Source organism: Equus caballus, chromosome 24 (assembly GCF_041296265.1).
Source record: "Equus caballus isolate H_3958 breed thoroughbred chromosome 24, TB-T2T, whole genome shotgun sequence".
NCBI lineage: Eukaryota > Metazoa > Chordata > Mammalia > Perissodactyla > Equidae > Equus > Equus caballus.
Window position 1 is genome coordinate 28,074,198 of NC_091707.1, and position 20,308 is coordinate 28,094,505.

A 20,308-nucleotide genomic window follows, 5' to 3' on the forward strand; every position below is an offset into this window, starting at 1 on the left:
TATAACCTATACCAAAGCACCAAAAAATGTAGTGCTTTCTCTTTCATTTGGCAGCTGAATACCTCAACCAGGAAGTTTTGGAGCCATCCTCAAAGGGACTCTTCAACACCACAAGTCCTGACCTTCCATATTATCTTGGTCCTCATGCTTAAAATATCAATTTCAAACATTTGTGAAATTGTTTATTTCTTTACACTGCAAGTCAAACCTCAGAAGTGAAGCAGTGAAAACACAGCTTCCTGTCACATGTGAATGTGGTGAGACTGCCTCCTCATGGCCAAGGTTCGTGAGAAGAGGAGGAGGGAGGAGCAGCTCTCTCCAAGCCCAGTGAAAAGTTTAGCTCAAGAGGCTGCCGAGGAAAAAGATGCAGTTCAAGTCTCATCCCAACATCATCAAAACGGAAAGCAATGAAGTAACAAGTGTTCTGATCTACTCAGTGACCATGGCATGCTTGATGCGGCAGCTCCAAGCCCTCTCCTCTCTTTGTGCTATTATACTAAATCTAGCAATTTGTCTGTCTCCGAGGAAAACTACACAGATAGGGACCTAAATTGCAATTCAAGAGCTCTCCACACTCTCTTGTTCCAAGACCCAGTGAGCCCACCTCCAGACTATTTTCCCAGCCTTATAACTCAGTCCTCCCTTCTTGTGTTCTTCACTTTGTCCACTGTTTTTCGGAATAGGTCTGACACTCTACTGCTTCTGAGCATTCATTCATAAGCATAATGCCTGGAACACAGTAGGTGATCAATAAATATTTGTTGATTCAATGAAATAAATTCCATTCCCTCTACTTAGAATGTTCTTCCTATCTTACCCCTCACCTTCCTCTTGCAGTCTTTATTCTTCAAAGTCTAGTTCAAATACTACCTAGACTGAGATTACCCCAGATGGGAAAAAATCTCTCCCTCCTCCCACAGCACTCTGTTTATATCTCTTGTGTACCTTACACTTTTCATTATCTTTATTTCTTGTCTCTCCTAAGGGGTCATCAATTCCTAGGGGGACCTGCCTCACCTTTTTTTACCTTTGTGCTCCTCATAGGACCTAGCACAAATGGCACACAATACGTATATCACAAACATGGGGTGAATACATGAATATTGGTCTTTGACAAAAATGTTAGCCATTTGCTCCATCTTGCCCTGCCTTACATTTAACTTCAAAATGAACCCCCTCTTGCTATGTGTGGGTATTCAGGGGGATAGAAGACCTGTTATGAGCGAGAAGAGGCTGGCCTTGACAACGGGCTCTTCCCCTCTGGGCTAGAAAGGCAGTAGTAAAGGACAAGACAGGGAGAAGGTGGAGTGAAGTGGAGAAAGAGAGAGAAAAGCAGGTCTCAGGCTGGACTAGAACATGGTGGGATGACGTTCTTTGAGCCATTGATCTCTCAGAAATAGCAAGCAGGAAAGTGACTTTTGTTGTTGTGCTGTTGAGGAAGATTCGTCCGGAGCTAACTTCCATGCCAGTCTTTCTCTATTTTGTATGTGGGTGGCTGCCACAGCATGGCTGATGAGTGGTGTAGGTCTATTCCCAGGATCCAAACATGTGAACCTGGGCCGCCAAAGCGGAGTATGTGAACTCAACCACTATGCCATAGGGCTGGCCTGGGAAAGGGACATTTATTAAAGTAGTCAGAAATCGTCAGGCACAGGTAATTCACAAGGTAATTTACAAGAGTGGCAAGTCACTGTTAGTACCCTCACTTGACAGGTGGGAGACAGACTCAAAGAGTTACTCAAGGGTACTAACTGTACTGACTTAAGGTTTCACATGGCTAAATATACCTCCTGGTGGGGCAAGATTCAGACCCCATTGGCAGCTGGAAGCAGTGAGCTCCATAGTTCAGTCTGAATAATCTCACTGAGAAAGCATTTCCTTCTTTTTCTCCTCTGAGAACTTGGCTAGTTTCCAACCTATGACCTTTAGGGTAAGAATGCCAATTGACTCAACAGTAATTGGGGAGACTCAGCACAGAAGCATCCCAGAGTGCATGGCCAAGCAGGAATCTCTCTTCTAAAGGAGATGCCCAAGCAGAGCTCTCTGAGAAAGAGAATGACATCAACAGGCCTAGAGAGTACATGGTCCTGTGCCAACCCATTAGTCATAGGCCAAAGGAGAAGGGAAAGCAATGCGAGAGACAGCGAAGGACTACTAAGATGATCAAATCCAGCAGGGCATCAGCTGCCTGTGCTTTCCCACTAGCATGCTGAGTGTGGCAGCACGCCGAAAGAACAAGAACAGGGCTCCATCTTAGATTTACTGCTCATTAGCTGTATAATTAACCCCAGACAGTTAATTTATAATTTAAATCTCATCACCTGTAAAAAGAAAAAGTAAAAATGGTCTAGAAGTCCTGTTCTAGGCCTATGGGGAAATGCGTGCAACTGTGAGTCAGCCCTAATCCATAAGACCAACAAAACCCAAATAAAGGAAGCTGGAATAAGGACAAATAAAAATATTGATCCGTACTCCAACATTCTATTTCTGATAGCTTCCCCTGCCTCACATACAACTTGGTTTAACTCTGGACAGTTTTTTTTTTTTTTAAAAAGAACAAAAGAAAATGAACACTACCAAATCATCACAAACCAATTTTTACTTTTTTTTCCTGAAACCTCCCTCAGGTTTTCAATGACATTTTAGGAAAAAAAAGAGGAGTTCTAACTTTTGGGGAGGCATATCATCTATCCTTACTTAACAGTCATCACAGGGTCCTTAAGACTACATCATTTGCTCCAAAACCTTCATTTTCTCAGATATGGAGAAGCGTTACTAGCAACCGAATGTGAGTGATGGGCAGTGGGCCATCCTTTCATGGATACAGGTCAGGCTGGGTCTCTCAGTTGCAGGCTCTAAAAGTATTCCTTGGTAGGGTTAAGTTCCTTCAGTCAAAGTACAGTTGATGCAAGTGTTTGGCCTCAATCACAACCACAGGTAGTGGTTTTGATATGCCCTGAGATGACTGAGCTATGGTTCTGACAGTCACTTAGTTATCTGTGCCATACGAGGACAGCAATTAATGCAAAGTGCATACTGAGTCACTGAGGTGATGGTGGCTTCCCAATCTCCAGATGAGGTTTAGAAAGCAGAATTCATCAGTCTCAAGATCAAAGGCCAGTGGAAATGTAGTGGCATACAAGTAGTGTCTAGTTTCAAAGCCTAGTGACTATTTTTTAAAAAGGTCCTGAAAGGAGGGTTTAAACCACTCTTTTTAATTTCAATTTTTCAACAATCTGTAATATATCAAAATAACTGAGAATTCTGATAGACTTTTAGTATGTTTAGATATGAGGTCCTACATACATTGTTCTAGTTTCTTCCAATTATGAATTGCAGTAATTTCTCTGAAAGGACAGAAGGGGAAGGTGCCTCACCTTGATAATCTTTTCTACACCAGAAGAGCAGATCATGTAGGTGTGGGGGTTAAATCGGACCTGGTTAACAATAGACCGATGCCCTTTCAGCACCATGAAGGCTCCGTTGACCACCCTACCAATGCCACCTGGGAAGACAGAAGGAAACAAAAATCAAATGATGAAACGGATGGATGCAAATAGGTTCCAGTAATGGCAGACAAACAGCTCTGAACTGGAGCCGAGATTTTTTAACTATACCACCAGCCTAATGCTTAATCTTACTGATAAAGTTGCTATGGAAAGAGGGAAGATGAAATATCTCTCAGCATATGTGCTCTTACCAAGAGCCTTTATTTAGCCTTTAAGCATTGCCCACGCCCACCCACTGCAAATCCATTGTCAATGAAGCCACAGCCACTTAAAACATTTCTTGTTTTTGATCTCCAAGATAGAATCCAAGTGTTACCTTAGAAGAGGCCAGTCAGGATCAAAATGAGACTGAACTGCTTGGGGACAGTTAGGCAGCTGAGCCAGGGACATGCAGAACCAGAAGCACATAATTACTTAAATGCACAAAAAACATGTCTGATCCATTTGTCCTTAATTTCTGATGAAGACAGCAAACAAAACAAACATACAAAAACCACTGGGAAAATGATGGAGAAATCCTTTCTTCACCCTGATAGCAGGAAGAACTAAGGATAAAGGAAGGAGATTTGGGTCACTTTCAGAATAAGCAGAGCCCAAGTAGTGAGAATCTGAATTAGAGAGCAGGCCTTAGAGATACCGTGTATGGATTAAAATCTAGAGGCCACTGACAGAAAGCTGTATTTTAAAGACCTCCTTTAGGCTTTCTTCTTCAATGACTGAGAAAAATCCCAGAGGCCCGGAACTTATAACATAGATGAAGATATCATTTATAAACTTGGGATAATCTCAAAGGTTTAGCTTCAGTGACAAGGGTATCACACCCACACAGAACACATGTACCCAAGGCCTGAACAAGGTTGCTTCTGAGCAACCATCAACAGCTCGGTACACATAGGCCAACCTGTGTTCCTGGCCAACTGGCAAAATGTGATGCATTCAGACACAAACAAATGAACGCTCATCTACTTAAGCAATGAATACTTTCTTAGTCTCTACCAGGAGCACTGCGCCCCTAGGGCACAAAGTATAATCAGGCACAGTTTCAGTTCCACATGCCTCCACCCCACTCCTAATTCCACCTTGTCCAAACATTCATTCCAAACATTTCTCATCTCAGTGTCTGGAGAGAAAATGACTAGAACGACATCCCTTCTCCAGAAATAATCTGGTTCTGGAGAAGGTGTCTTCTGCTTTTGGCCTCCTGACACAACTCCTCTTTTGCCTCACGGAAGAGATCCCTCTTTATTGCCATGTATATATCTTTTCTATGACAGCAAGAGATTTCAGACTACCGATCTGCTCCTTGGTGGTGCCAACTTGGCTAGCACTAGGTGCTTACTCTACTTGGTGGGTGACAAAAACATCCTTTGCCTAAATTTTTTCCCATATTTGACATTATTAATATTTGAATTATCCAGGATGGATAATACATTTAAAGCTATTCATATCTCAGCCCAGTATCATCAAGTTTGCTAATAAACCATAAAGGAAAAGAGAGTGATTAGGATATAGAACTAGTGTGTTTTTATGGAGAAAAAGGATCAGGAAAGGTTAAGCACCAAGGTAGGATGCCACTTGGGAACCCTAGGCACCCTGAGTGCAGTGAGTTCCTAGGGGGGAGGGGGAGGAGGGAAAGGTAACCTGAGACTGGTCAAAATAAAAATAAATTTGAGAGAATTAAGGAAAAGAGATACATGGGAATCTAAAACAGTTGTCTCAAAATAGGGATCTCACCACCCCCAAGGAGTTCCTTTGGGTCTACTTCTTTTCTATATAAGGTTGATTCAACAAGTAGCATTCCTGCTTATAGGTCTCTTCTGAATTCCACACTTCCAACACCCTACTCCTACCTATATCCCCAGTGGACTGGTCACTAGCAAAGAAACTTCAGGTTACACCTAGTGCCAGTCTCTTGTTTAATTCTACTGCCTCCAAGAAAATGAACATAAGTGACTCAGAGAATTTAAGTGACTTCTTCCAAGTCATAGAGCTAGTAACTGGCTGAGCCAGGATTTGAACCAGAGTCTGTTTGGCTATAATGCCTAATATCCTTTCCACCATATCAGTGGCCTTTAAGAGACGAAACGGTTTGAATAGGGATGGAGCCAGAAGCTCGTAAGTGATTTCTAAATCTTTCTCACAGTTATTATATAGGTTGATTTCCTTTTTAAGTCTTAAATTGAAAAAAGGGAGAAAGAGGAGACTCTACCCAATGGTATCCTGAGTGCAAGTTCTACAGTATGACCACAGAACATCTCATCACATTGCCAACAGTGAATAGTGCATGAGAGTAGAACTGGATCTCTTGCATACCTAGAACCTGGGGGGCAAGGTCTGAACTCAAGTAGGTGCTCAGTAAGCACTTGTTGAATGGACAGTGTTTCAGAAGAGGGCAATTCTAGAATAAGTACCACCGAAGGAGGAAAGATAGAGGGTCTCATGTCTTAAAGAATCATCTACCATAGAACTAAAGTTTATCAACTAAACTAATCTTTCTGTTGAAGGCTACTTGGAATACAACTACCATAACTTTGAGACCTAAAGAATAACTGAAGGGTATCAATGCTTGAAAATTCAGACCATGGAAAAACTGTTTTTATTGCTCTTTCATGCACTGTGACCTCATCTGGTTTCTCTTCTTGGCAGCAATTTTAATACAAGGTGTTCCTCCCACCCAAACAGGTACCTAGGACATCTGAAAAAGAAGAGGAAGTCAACAGAGCCAAGAGATGGATGGTGAAAAGAGGTACAGGAAGAATTATTTGCTGCCATTTGTTTGAGGTAACCAAGGCTGTGTACACAGAATCATAGCAATGAATGGGCTTCAGAGAGGTTCTTTTTAGTCCCTTTCCTGGTTTCCAGCTTCCAAATGATTCAGTACAGCAGCTACTATACAGTTTAGATACAATGATTGTTAGAGAATAAATTATCAGTCCTGGAGATCTGTATAAATCAGATATAGATTTATTTAGTCTGAAAGGGCTAAAGTCAAGATGCTAATATCAGTAAGAACTTGGGGTCTCCTCTCCTCCATTACCTAGCCAGACCCTGCCCATCAAAAGCTGGATCAAGTTGGAAGAAGTTAGGCAGGGAATATTTTTTCCAAGAACTGCATAAACTCCCTTCAGGGTCATCTCTAGGACGGTGGGTGAGGGCATGTTGAGGACCAACCTCACCCCAGGTTATTGACCTGACTCACAACCTAATCACTAATACTGGGTACCAATGAATAAAATAGCACATACCCAGGAAAAAGCACTTTACTCATCCTTGAGCTGTCATTTGTTTATATAGTTCTGTACAGACTAATGGTCATTTCTTTGGGCCATCTGCTCTGGCTGGCTCAGCCAAACATGTTGCTACCACTTTGTAGATTTCTTTTATAAGTCAAGGCCAAAGTTCCCATATCCCATTTTTCTCTGGTTCAGAAGGGATGTTAGGGAGGTGGGGAAGGCTATAAATCACCTTATCTATTCTACTGAAAGACCTCAGAAAAGAAAACGAGTGGGCCATCTCATAAGACTCCAGCATCAGTGACTCACTCACTATCTTAGGGGGATTCTAGGATCCCAGGAAACACATGGGGCTCAGAGAAAACACCCTGCTCAGAACTCTGATAAAGACCTTTCCAAAATGCCCAGGCCAAATGTTCCTGCAGAGAAGACAAGCGGCTAAGTGTATACGTCCTCATTTCCCTCCCCTTCCTACCTATGCTCCTCTTTATACAACATTCAGCCAGAGATTTGTCCCCTCTGGCCTCTCAAAGGTCAGGACACCACTCCCATTTCTCGCCAACTTCAGATACTTCTGTTTCTTGTCAATTTCATTTGCTTCCACAAAGTCCTCCAAGAATGACTATGCTTTCAACTCAAAAGCTAAAAGCAACCTGGTCAAGATTTCTTGATGCCTTGGTCTAACAGTAGTAACTTATGAATTATGCTGGGAAGTGGTCCTCAACTTGGGGCTATAGAACAGGACATTTGAGTATTTTTGTACTAAAATAAATCACAAATAAACCTGGATAAAATACCAATATTTTCTTGTTAGAGTCTTTGGATTTTTCTCCCCTTCCTAGTAACCCATTAATTAATGGGTAGGACAAACACTCTTGTGAGAATGGGTAGGAGAACCAGTGGATAACACTGAGATTAGGGAGAAGGAAGTAGGAATAGGGACTAGATGACTGGAAAGGGCTGATGGAAGACAATTTAAGAAATTAAGACAGCAGGAGATAAATTTGCATTTCCAAGCAACAGAGTACTGGCCCTCATGAAGAGGGTAAATATCCTTGATCTTCCAAGATTTAGATGTCGAGACATCCAAGATAGCGAGAACAGAGTTGGGCATATAAGGAGGACTTAACAAGTGATTGTTAAAACTGAAATTAAGAGGAAGAAGGGCATGGATGTTAGCTCAGGGCCAGTCTTCCTCAGCAAAAAGAGAAGGATGGGCAGTAGTTAGCTCAGGGCTAATCTTCCTCAAAAAAAAAAAAAATTAAAAAAAATTGAAATTAGTGGAGAACACTGTTAAGAGTGGTATAAAAACCCTCAATACTGGGTAAAAAAGACAGATTATGGTATAGGAAATACTTTCAGCATTTCATGGGAGAACTTTATCCAGTAGCTCTAGATTAGGGTATCAAACAAAATCCTGCAGAATGTACTAATACGGCAAGAATGGTGAGTAAATACATAAAGGAGTGGTACTACTTTGTAGGGGGAGAAGTTGCAAAATCAGGTAACAGTGGTTATTCCAATAATACAATGGACATCAAATATCTGTAATTACCTACTCCTTGCCTAAACAAAAATATCTGGGCTTGATGACATTCACCAAAGAATTCAATGGTTAATTCAATCCTCATCCTACTCATCTTATTTGACTTATCAGGAAGATTCAACATAGTTCCCTCCCCTTTGACACACTTTCTTCACTGCCTTCCTAGGATCACCCTCTCTTGGTGATCCTGTTACCTCGCTGATCACTCCTTAATTTCTTTTTTGGTTCCTCTCCCTGACTTCTTAACACTGGAAGGTCTTAGGGCTCAGTCCCTGGTCCCCTTCTCTTGACTAGCTATACTCACTTACTTGGTGATATCATCCAGTCTTGTGGCTTTAAATACTACCTATACGCTACCAAAACGCACATTTTTATCTGTTTCAGACCTTTCTCTTTAACTCCAGACCTCCATACCTCCAAATCCAAACTGTTATTCAACATCTCTACCTGGAGGTTTAAGAGACATCGCAAACTCTACCTGCTCCCCCTCTTTCCCAATCTAATCTATTAGGAAATCCTGATGGTTTTACATTCAAAATATATGTAGACCCAAGCCCTATTATCTTGCTTCAAGCCACGATCACCACTCACCTGTACTATGTGAGATTCCTACTAGTTCTCCTCATTTCTGTCCTTGGCAGCCCCACTCACACCTTCTATCCTCAACTTAGCAGCCAGACTGATGCTGTTAAAACAAGTCAGATCATGTCACTCCTCTGCTCAGAATTCTCTGCTGGCTCCTCATTTCCCTCACTGTAAGAGCCTATAAGACTGGACAGGCCCGTACCCCACTTCAACCCGTACTATTCTCCCCCTGTCTCATTCTGCTTCAACATAGTGATTTCCTTGCTGTTCCTCAAACACACCAGGCACATTCTCACTTGAGAACCTTCATTCTGGTTCTACCTAAAATGCTCTTCTCCTAGATTTCTGCATGGCTAACTCCCTCACCACTTTGAAGTTTTGCTCAAATGTGACCTTCTCAATGAGGCCTATAATGCACATCCTATCCAAAATTGCACTCCCCTAAACCCCCCAATCCCACTCCCTATCCCCCTTATTCTGCTCTACCTTTTCTTTTCCCATAGCAGCTCTAACTTCTTAAACATACTACATAATTTATTGTGTCCATTGTGCACTGCCTGTTTCCCCTGCTAGGAAGTAAGCTCCATGATGGCAGGGTTCTTTTGTTTCTCTGATGTATCACAAGCCTCTAGTGCCCACCACATAGTAGGTTTTCAATAAATATTTGATGAATGAATGAAAAGATGTGAGTGGATCAGACTGTGGAATATAAGCATGCAGGAAAAAAGCCAATCTCCATTAGTGGGCTCCATCATCCAACATGTGGATTATCCAACTGTTTCTCTTTCTCCATCTTCCTGCTGTCAAATTTGGATATTTCTTTTATAAAGTTTTTACTATAGTAAAAGCAGAGAAATAAAGGGGCTAAAACTCTACTTAACCCTCATTGTTCTCCGAAATGCTAATTCCATGAAAACTTTGCTGATCCCCCAAATCTCTTCAAGCCCTCCTTAGTTATGTTTTTTATGGGCGTTGGAACCCACTTTTAAATTTAGTGTGCACGCACACACATACCCTCATCCCTCTTAGACTGGAAGTTCTCTGAGAGCAAGAAAGTGTTTATCTTTCAATCACCCATATGGTTTTGCACAATGTCTTATCTAAGGATACTCAATAAGTAAATAAACTGAAGTAAATCCCCTCATCATTTTCTCTGGAACAAGGCTTGAAGGAGAAGTTTAAAGCTATTATCTCCCAAAATGAGGTTTGGACCTGTTGAGGCAATGAATCTATTTCATTCTTGACTCTACCGGTAGAACAAGGAGTTTACTGCTATGTGGGGCAAGGGGTTACTTCTTTTCCTTGCTATATCTAAAAGAGTTGTCTAAACAATGTCTTAGCAATTCCAAAAGGCCCGAGTGAACATTCCCAGGGTTTCCAAGTTTCAAACCATAAAGAGAAGTACAATCAGGGTACTGACAATACAGAGAGCAGTGGCTACCTCCTGGGGATCAGAGAACCACTTAAGAGTTAAGAAAAGCCAGATGGGACAGCCAGTGCTGTCAGTAAAGCTCAAAAAGCTCCACAGACAGTAATGCTTAACTGCACAAAAAAATCAGTTATACTAAGTTCTTCTTTCATCATCTGTACTTCACGTGTTTGCAACCAACTACTTGTGACCAATTAAAAACAGTTGTTCTTCCAATGATATGGGAGAAAAAAGCACATGTTCAGGGCTAACTCCCTGAGAGTGAATGCATGCCTAGAAAAAGAAGGAGAGACAGAGCATGCACATATATGCAGACCCGTGAAAATGCATTTATAGCTGTTTCCAGCCTATTTCCTTGTCCTACTGGCAGTGGGGGTGGCTGCAGTGACTTGGCAGTGAAATTGCATGTTTTTCCCCTCCATTCAGGGAAAAATTTGTCATATAACTTCCCTGCTCTTAAACTGCTGATGTGGGCCAGCACCAGTGGCCTGGTGGTTAAGTTTGGCACACTCCACTTCAGTGGCCCAGTTTGGTTCCTGGGCATGGACTGACACCACTCTGTTAGCAGCCATGCTGTACTGGCGGCCCACATACTAAAAAAAAATAGAGGAAGATTGGCATGGATGTTAGCTCAGGGTGAATCTTCCTCACCAAGAGAAAAAAAAAAGAGACAGAGAGAGAAAGCTTTAATGAGAAGTAACAATCACTGAATAACTACTGAGCACCCTCATACAATCTCTCTCAAGGTAGTTATTATTACCTATCGTTATTATTGTATGCATTGTTAATATTCTTATTTTACAGATAAAGAAACAGAAGTTTGGCAAAACAATTCTTCCAAAGCCTCCAACTAGAAGATGAATGGATCAGGAATTTAAACCCAGGCCTTCCAACTCTATTACATTACGCTTCTTTCCATAAATAGTAAGGTCTCAGTGTAGAAGCATCTCTCAGGAGAAGCAACTCTATCTATGAAAACCCTAAAGCCCTTTCCAACAAGAATTAGGGGAAAGGGAAGGAGAAGGCAATATGAATATTTTCCAGAGACACCCACCTCTGCCACACGTTACCAAATCCATTACTTCCACACCTAAGGTACTAGGGAGCAAATGCTTTGGAAATATGGATCTATGGGCACTGATCTTATTATAAACAGCAATAAAAATGTCTTACATTTGAAAGCACAGAGTTTTCAGAAAGTTACCAAGACTGTTGAATCATCTCATGATTCGAGGCGGTGGGGAGGGGGCCATCTTACAGCAGAAACGGAGGCTCAGACAATTGCTGTTACATAACCCGCCCAGAATCACTCAGTCAGCTATAGTTAGTGGCTGCACTGAACTTGAATCTAGGTATGATTTTAAACCTAATGCTCCTTCCAACACACCACATCAGCTCTATACATAACTGCCAGTCTGTTTATTTTATCTTCAGAATTATCATATAAAAACAGATGCTCTTCCTATGTACTTCCAAGGTGTAAAACATATTCTGATGAGCTTTTTCTTTGCTACAGCACAATTCCCAGTTCTATTCCTTCCTCTGATTTTTAAAGAGATTTTAAGAAATGAGTTACTATTTAACATTAACTGAAAAATGGAGCCTAATCTTGCCAGGTAGCAAGTTTTACGGTGGAATTACATCTTACATCTTGAAATGATTTCCTCAGCTCACTAGGAAGCCCTATGCAAATTACTTAGCCAATTTGTGAAGTTAGTACTGTTTATATAATAAATAAATTTCATCCCTTTGGAGTTTGTGTAGCAGAAAAATTTCCCCAGTGACTATCAGTCTTTCTGAATAGGAGACTGGGATAAAAAAGATGCCCTTGCTTTTGGCTCACACTAAGGACTGCTCTCCATCTAGTTCTCTCAGCATTTAGCACGTACTGTGAAGCACACAGCAGGCATTCAATAAATGCTGACTGCTTGTCATCTGATTATGCCATTAAGGCACATAACAGCAGGCCAGCTTCCCTGAATTAGCCTGCCTTAGTATCTTAGGTTAACTGGCTTGCAGAGAGAGCGAGCTCAGCCTCCTTCCATATTGTTTAAGTCAAAGAGGGAGTAGATTAGATTAGGAATTTCCTGACGGGCTTTCTGTCATCTAAGCATTCAAAGCTGGAACCCATGGGCCGCATCTAGCCCCTCATATGTTATGTTTGGCTTGCTGAACCTTGCTGAATATTATTTTTAAACTATGAATTAATTGCCAACATTTAAAAATATGAAGGTTCCATATAAAAATGAGAAGGGCTAAGTATCCCTGAGGACAGGTTGAAGGGTAAAGTCGAAATCAGAATTAGCTGAAAGCCTGTATAAGGAGCAGTTACGCCATCATACACCTCCCCTGAGCACACACGACCAGGAAACTGCCCCTTCCCCACACAAGCAGAGGCCTGAGGGTTGCCAGCCGGAGTTGACCTAAAGAAGTTTTGGACTGGGGACACCAGACACAGCTGGGGGTGGGATTAAACAAAAACCTGTGTATAGATATTAGATCCACAGCACTATTCCCCCATTTGGCTCTTAGAACCATAGTTCAACTCCCAGGCAAATACCCCCCAATAGGAGATCAAAGATTCCTATTCTGAGAAACTGGCTCCTTTCAACAGTATAAAGTCAACAGAGAATGTCCAAAATTGAAAATTCAAAGATATTGTGTGTATGTTATATGAAGAGAAAGGAACTGTTGCATTTAAAAAAAAATCTTTGTAATATTGTTTGATTTAAAATTATGTACCTGTATTATTTCATAAGAAGTACTGAATTATAAAAATAGTAAAAGGAATGAAAAAAGAATATGAAGGAGGAATAGAAAGAAAAAGGAAAGACATATGAACAAGAAAAATGAAAAGAATGTGGATGGATCGTCAGAATAGTGGCAGGAAGGCTGAATCCCAAATGAGCCAAGGTTTGCTAAACATAATCCAAAAAGGTGCTTTAGTCACATGCAGAGCCAGATGATGATTGAAGGGACAGACTTACTGTGACAGGTTGCTGATGTAATGTTGAAGGGTAACACAGACAAAACAAACCCTTCAACTACCAGTTAGTGAATCCAACGAGAGAGATAATCGTAAGGTCCTGTCCTTGTGTACAAAGAAACCCAAGCACCAGTAAAGGATGGGGATCCAGGACCAACCACAGCCCATGTGGAAACCGTGTGGCTTCTAGCCAACTCTAAGTATGAGGAGATCATGGGTTCTGTGGCCTACAAAAACAGGGTTGTTTTGTTTTGCAAGACTACAGGTAGTGTTATTTTTCCATCAGGAAGCACATAATGTCTAATTGCCTTTTTTTTTTGTGACGTTAGCAGCTGTTGCACAATATTTAGATGCATTCACTGAGAGCTAAGTGGTTATATTAAAATTCCACAATTTCTTTTTAAAAAATGTCTTTATTTTACCTACTTTTTTTTTTTTTTAAGATTGGCACCTGAGCTAACAACTGTTGCCAATCTTTTTTTTTTTCTGCTTCTTCTCCCCAAATCCCCCTACTACAAAGCTGTATATTTTTTCAGTTGTGGGTCCTTCTAGTTGTGGCATGTGGGACACCACCTCAACGTGGCCTGATGAGCAGTGCCATGTCCGCACCCAGGATCCGAACTGGTGAAACCCTGGGCAGCCAAAGCAGAGCACGCAAACTTAGCCACTCAGCCATAGGGCCGGCCCCTTACCTACATTTTCGAAGGATATTTTCCCTGGATATAGAATTCTAGGTTGGCAGGTTTTAATTCTTTAAGCACTGCACACATACCATTCTATTATATTCTAGATTCCATAATTTGGCCATCAATCTTATTGTTGCTTATTAATAGGTAATTTGTCCATTTTCTGAGGCTGCCTTTGGGCTTTTTCTCATTATCTTTTGTTTTCAACTGTTTGACTTGTGATGTACCTAGGTATGTTGTATTTATCCTGCTTGTGGTTACTGAGTTTCTTGAATCTGAGAGTTGGTATATTTCATTTGTTTTGGAAAATTCTTTCAACTGTTCTCTCTTCACCTAATGCCTCTGCCTCATTTTCTCTCTCTGATCCTTCACATATGTTAGATTATCTGTGTTCCACTTGTCTCTTACCCTCTCTCTTCTCTCCTTCCATTCTCATTTCTCATTCTCCTTCGGTTTGGATATCTTTTATTGACCTGTCTTCTATTCACCAAGCCTGTCCTCTGTAGGTTAAACCCATACAATAAATTCTTAGTTTTAGATATATTTTTCAATTTTAGAATGTCACATTATTTTTTTCTAAATAGATTCCAATTCCCTGTTGAAATTCCCCATCTTTTTATCCATTTTGTCCATCTTCTCTTCTATTTTCTTTATCATATTTATAATATTTAAAGTCCCTGTGTGTTAACTTCAATATCTGGATAATATTGTGGGTTGGCTTCTATTGTTTTTTTCCCTCCCAATTACTGGCTACATTTTCATACCTCATAATTTTTTATTGTATGCTGGACATTGAATATAAAACAAACATAACACAGAGACTGTTATGGACTGAGATGTGTTTCACCCAAATTCATATGCTGAGGCCGTAACCTCCAATGTGACTGTATTTGGAGACAGGGCCTTTAAGGAGATAATTAAGGTTAAATGAAGTCATAAGGGTAGGACTCTAATCCAATAAGACTGGTGTCCTCATAAGAAGAGGAAGGGACAGCAGGGATGCATGTGCAGAGAGAAAAGGCCATATGAGAATGTAATGAGAAGGCAGTCATCTGCAAGGCAAGGAAAGAGGCCGCAGGAGCAATCAAACTTGCCAGCACCTTGATCTTGGACTTCTTGCCTCCAGAAAGGTGAGAAAATGTATTTCTGCTGTTTAAATCACCCAGTCTGTGGGATTTTGTTATGGCAGCCCTAGCAGACTAATACAGAGACTAAAGCAGATTTCCTCCATCTGGCATTTCCAATTCCACTCTTGAGAAAATGAGGTAAGGGGCTGATCACTCGCAATCCAATCAGGAGGAACTAGATCAGGGCTGTGTTGCTGCTTTAGTTGGAATAAGTCTGCTGGTTTCAAATGTCTCAAAGGCAAGACCTGTAACGTGCTTGTTGCAGGTGTCTTCCTCTAATAGGAGTTTGTGTCCTAAGTACCAGGAAATCGCAGGATATTTCACTCAGCCTTTCTGGGGTTCAGCCCATCCTCGAGTGTGGCCCTCTTGGGCTTTTGATGGAGAGTCTGGCAAGTCTCTGTTCTCTGCTCTGAAAGTTCTGTCCTTTGGAGGTTTTGAGCTTAGCTCTTTATCTTCCTTTCCCATGCAGGTTCAAAATCTGGCAAATGCCCTGCGGAGCATTCCATGAAAGGGACCTTATCTCCTAAGCACTGTATTACTGTGAGAATTTCATTCTGCCTTTCCCAGTGCAACCCCAGCACTCAGCAAATGTCCTATAGGAAGACTGGCCATGGTTTGGGGTATGTCTAGATTCCAATCTGTCATACTAACACACGTGGCCATTGAAAACTGATTTATTTTGACCCTAGCAGAGTCTGTCCACAGCTGCCTGATCTGCAGCCTGTGCACACATGGCCCTAGGAAAGAAAGTGGCCAGTGTCTTTTGCTCAGCTAGGAAGGGCTCTTCCTTCTCCAGAACTTTAGTTCTAGCACACTTTGTTGCCACAGCTCTCTGACATCTTTAAAAATACAGCTTTTGTAATTTGATTTTTGTTGTTATTGCAGTGGGAGCTACCTACTGCATCTTATTTGGAATCTGAAGTCTAACAAGTTTCTTTTGTAATAGAAATTTTACATCATTCCTTTTTCCCCTTGAAATAATATTTCCATTTCACCTATCTCCCCAAAATTTCAACCTAATATATTTTTATGAAAATTCTATCATAGTTTCACCAACAAAAATATAAATACAAATTTAAAATTTTCCTTTTTTACTGTGACCATAAGGCTCTAAGTGTTAAAAATTTTTGTGTTTGATTGGAGTTACCATTACAAGCATTACTGGAACACAACTGAGGGGCACTGATAGGCAAGGCTGGACCAATTGTCCGGGGAATGGTCTGGCTGTAATGGAGGAAACAGCCCAGAAAAAAATATACTTCTAATGTTTTATAACAACCTCTTAAATATAAAAAGAAGCTATTTATTGTAAGTGCATAACAAGATGGGGGGGGGGTCAGGTTATACCACTATGATTACAGGAGCTTCAGACTTTTTTGGCACCCTGAAGGATTTTACTCCTCAGGGCAATGCACCACGCTAAGGTTCAAACGGTCAGAAACTTATAGAGTACTTTTGGTTTTCTGATTTTTTTTGTAAAGTGGAAGAAGGATAAAGGAAAAAGGGGAGGTGGGAAAGGAGAATGGGAACCTTCTTAGGAATACCGATTTTATGAAAGAACACTCATGGAATTTGAGAATCTAGAAATGGATTCCTTTAAACCAGCTGTACCTATACAATTCTTGGAAAGTCTGGCTATCCATTTCCCAGTTTTAATAGTGGAACCCTCAATCAGTTATCAGGTTGCTCCCAGCCCATTATATAAGCATCTACTCGTACAGTCAGCCTAACAGTGGCCCATACCCTAAGTGAATACAGAAATCAGCAGGGAGAGGAAAAAATGTACACTACTACTGCTAATTCCTCCCCCTTCTCTCTCTACACAAACATGAAAAAGATTCCAGAGAAGAGTCCTGGGGGAAGGGGGATTATCCACTTTCTATTTTAAAAGTCACATTGACTTAACAATTAAAAACTTTTCAAGATCAGGCAAAAGATACAATTAAGTCCAAAGATCATTTTTTAGCTATCAATCTAGGACTCACGCGGGTGGGAGACTTAACACACAACTCCCTCTAGTGCCGGCACATCGCTGTTGGTTCAGGGAGACTGCTGCTGTCCCAGCTGGTTGTGCTTCAAGGGTAAGCTGCTTCACTCACGCTTTCCAAATTCCAGAAGGGGAAAAAGGCCTTTTGCAACTTGTTCAGTAACCAGACCACAGCAATAGGATAATTACGCCAAAAGTGGGCCTCAACAAGTTTTGAAAGGCACATGTTTGGTAACAGTATTGTTAACTTAGGAACAGGCAAGCCAACAATCTCCCTAACTCCAAGCACTAGACACAATTTGTGTAATACACTTGGCATAGTCCTCTGTCACTTTTCTAACGCCATTTTCCATTTTGATGCCATGTTCACCCAGAGCAGATGGCTATATTGAGCTGTCCTGAGAATAAAAAATAGACATTTTTCTACCAGCAGGAAGTAACCAGTTTAACACTCAACTGAGCATGTGAGGACACTATTATCAAGAACGAAGGATGAGCCATGCTGTTTGAAAGCTCAGATGGCCTAGATCCAAATTTATGGAAAGCTGCAGGCTTTTTTCCAAACACATCTAGAGCAAACGCAGGAACATTTCTTCCTAACTTATGGACATCTGGGGTCAGCCAAACCCCAGGGAGTGTACCTGTCAACAAAGAAAGTTTCCCTTTAGTTAACACCACCAGGAAGGCCAAAGTAAAGGAAGAGGCCCTAACAACTATTTGTAGAGTAATAAGCAGGAATGTGCAGATGGATAATAAGGGAAAAGCATGTAAAAGCAAGATAAAAATATTCCAGGTATGAAATAGGAGAGAAGAAAATGGACATAAAGCAGATCTATAAAGTCTACAGAAAGTACTTAGGAGGAAAAAATCTGAGCATCGTTATGTCAGATAAGGCTACGGATGAAGGTTACAGTTAAATCTGGCTTCTAATTTTTTTTGTTGCTGTCGTTGTTAAAAGATTTTATTTTTCCTTTTTCTCCCGAAAGCCCCTCGGTACGTAGTTGTGCATTTTTAGCTGTGGGTCCTTCTAGTTGTGGCATCTGGGAACGCCTCCCCAGCATGGCCTGATGAGCAGTGCCATGTCCGCGCCCAGGATCTGAACAGGCGAAACACTGGGCCACTGAAGCAGTGTGGGCGAACTTAACCACTCGGCCATGGGGCCGGCCCCTGGTTTCTAATTTTTATTTTAAAATTTGCTTTGGTCATTTTTTTTGATAAACTTCTTATGATGTTAAAAGAGAAATATCTTCCTCTATTGCTACAGATCTGTCCTTTCAGGGCACGGCATGCCAAAGTCATATAGCCAACAGGAACAGCAGGTTCATACCAGGGATATTCTCACCTGCTTCTGGATCTGCAGGAATTCTCCACATGTACAGGTTGAAGTCATCAGAGCCTGAAAGGATATACTGTTGGGACAAAAAATATATATTTATTATTTATATATTCATTACTTGATAATATATTTATCTCCCTATCTATCCATACGAGAAAGATTTTTTTTTAAATAAACAAGAGAAATTGATGCATATTCATAAGGGACCACACAGCAAACAGCTCCTTAAAAGTATCTCCAAAGCAAAAGGCTTGTTGGCTAAAACTCAGCAACAAACAACACAATTCAAAAATGGGCAAAGGACTTGAACAGACATTTCTCCAAAGAAAATATACAAATGGCCAATAAACACACGAAAAGATGCTCAACATCACTAATCATTAGGGAAATAAAAATCAAAACCACAATGAGATACCACTTCACACCCATTAGGATGGATATTACCCAAAAAAACCAGAAAACAAGTGTTGGCAAGGATGTGGGAAAATCGAACCCTCGTGTATTTCTAGTGGGAACATAAAATCGTGCAGCCACTGTGAACATAAAGTGCAGGTTCCTCAAAAAGTTAAAAGAACTACCATATGACCCAGCAATTCCATTCCTAGGTATATATCAAAGAATTGGAAGCAGGGACTCAAGATATCTGTACACCAATGTTCATAAAAGAATGCTCACAATAGCCAAAAGGTGGAAACAACCCAAATGTCCATCAATGGATAAATAAACAAAATGTGGTGTACACATAAAATGGAATATTAAGGAAATTCTGACACATGCTACAAAACGGGTGAATGTTGAAGACAGTATGCTAAGTGAAATAAGCCAGTCACACAAAAAAAGACAAATGTTGTATGATTCTACTAATATGAGGTACTACAGTAGTCAAATTCAGAGAGACAGAAAGTAGAATGGTAGTTGCCAAGAACTGAGTGGAGAGAAGAATGGGGAGCTCCTGTCTAATGGGTATGGACTTTTAATTTGGGAAGATGAAAAAGTCTGAAGATGGATGGTAGTGATGATTACACAACAATGCGAATGTACTTAATGCCAAAGAACTGGACACTTAAAAAAACTGGTAATAATGGCAAGTTTTATGTTACGTATATTTTACCACAATTTTTCAAAAAAAAATTTAATGCTAAAAAAATTGTAGAAGCTCCCCAGAAATCTTTTATGCAAGGCCAAGAATCCTGAACTTTCCTGCCATCAGCTGACATCTTTGAGCAGGAAGCCATTGCCAACCCACCCCCAAGTTAGTGCCAGGGGCATAAACAATCCCCTTTTACGTGGCAGCTTCATACTATTTGATCTCAAAAAGATAGGACACTAAGCCGGATCTGTTCTAATTAGGACTCATAAAAGCATTGTCTAACATTATCTAACAGCAAGCAGTGACCAATTCTTAGAGCTCCTTTACTTTCAAAGATTAACAAAAGTGTTTTACTTTAAGTTGAGGTCAGCATTACTTCCTGCCTTTTGGCCCCATCTGCTTATTTCCACAGAAAAAGAAAGGCCTACAATTTTCTAAAGAAAACTTCTCACTTAAAAATGACACTGTGAACAACTCCAAAAAGTGTACGTCCAACATATACACAACCTCTTGCCTGACAAATACTTTCTAAATACTCTGCATCATTAAAACTCAATTTACTAGTCTTTAAAAGACTTGTAGAAACTTGAGAAAGGAGGCAAAGAAAGGCGTATTTAAAGATAAAGAAAATGCTATCCACAGGGGCTAGGTGATTTGGCCCAGGGCATAATGGAAAAAGAAGTGGGTTCAGTTTCCTCATCTGGTTGCTCTCTGCAAATGTTTTGTCTCCCCCAAATTCACACATTGAAATCCTAATGCCCAATGTGATGGTATCAGAAGGTGGGGCCTATGGG

The 20,308-nt window shown here is 40.8% G+C and overlaps 1 protein-coding gene across 6 annotated transcripts in view; it reads right to left on the reverse strand.

Annotated features, from left to right (window-relative positions):
- The window catches only part of DCAF5 (DDB1 and CUL4 associated factor 5), a 112,754-nt gene that overhangs the window by 4,440 nt on the left and 88,006 nt on the right, over positions 1-20,308 (reverse strand). For all 6 annotated transcript variants that reach the window (XM_005605272.4, XM_070249673.1, XM_023627984.2 and 3 more), the window contains exons 7-8: positions 18,431-18,497; positions 3,378-3,505 (exon numbers count right to left, since the gene is read on the reverse strand). In XM_005605272.4, the coding sequence (XP_005605329.2) occupies positions 3,378-3,505; positions 18,431-18,497 (195 nt within the window). The remainder of the gene's footprint in view (positions 1-3,377; positions 3,506-18,430; positions 18,498-20,308) is intronic.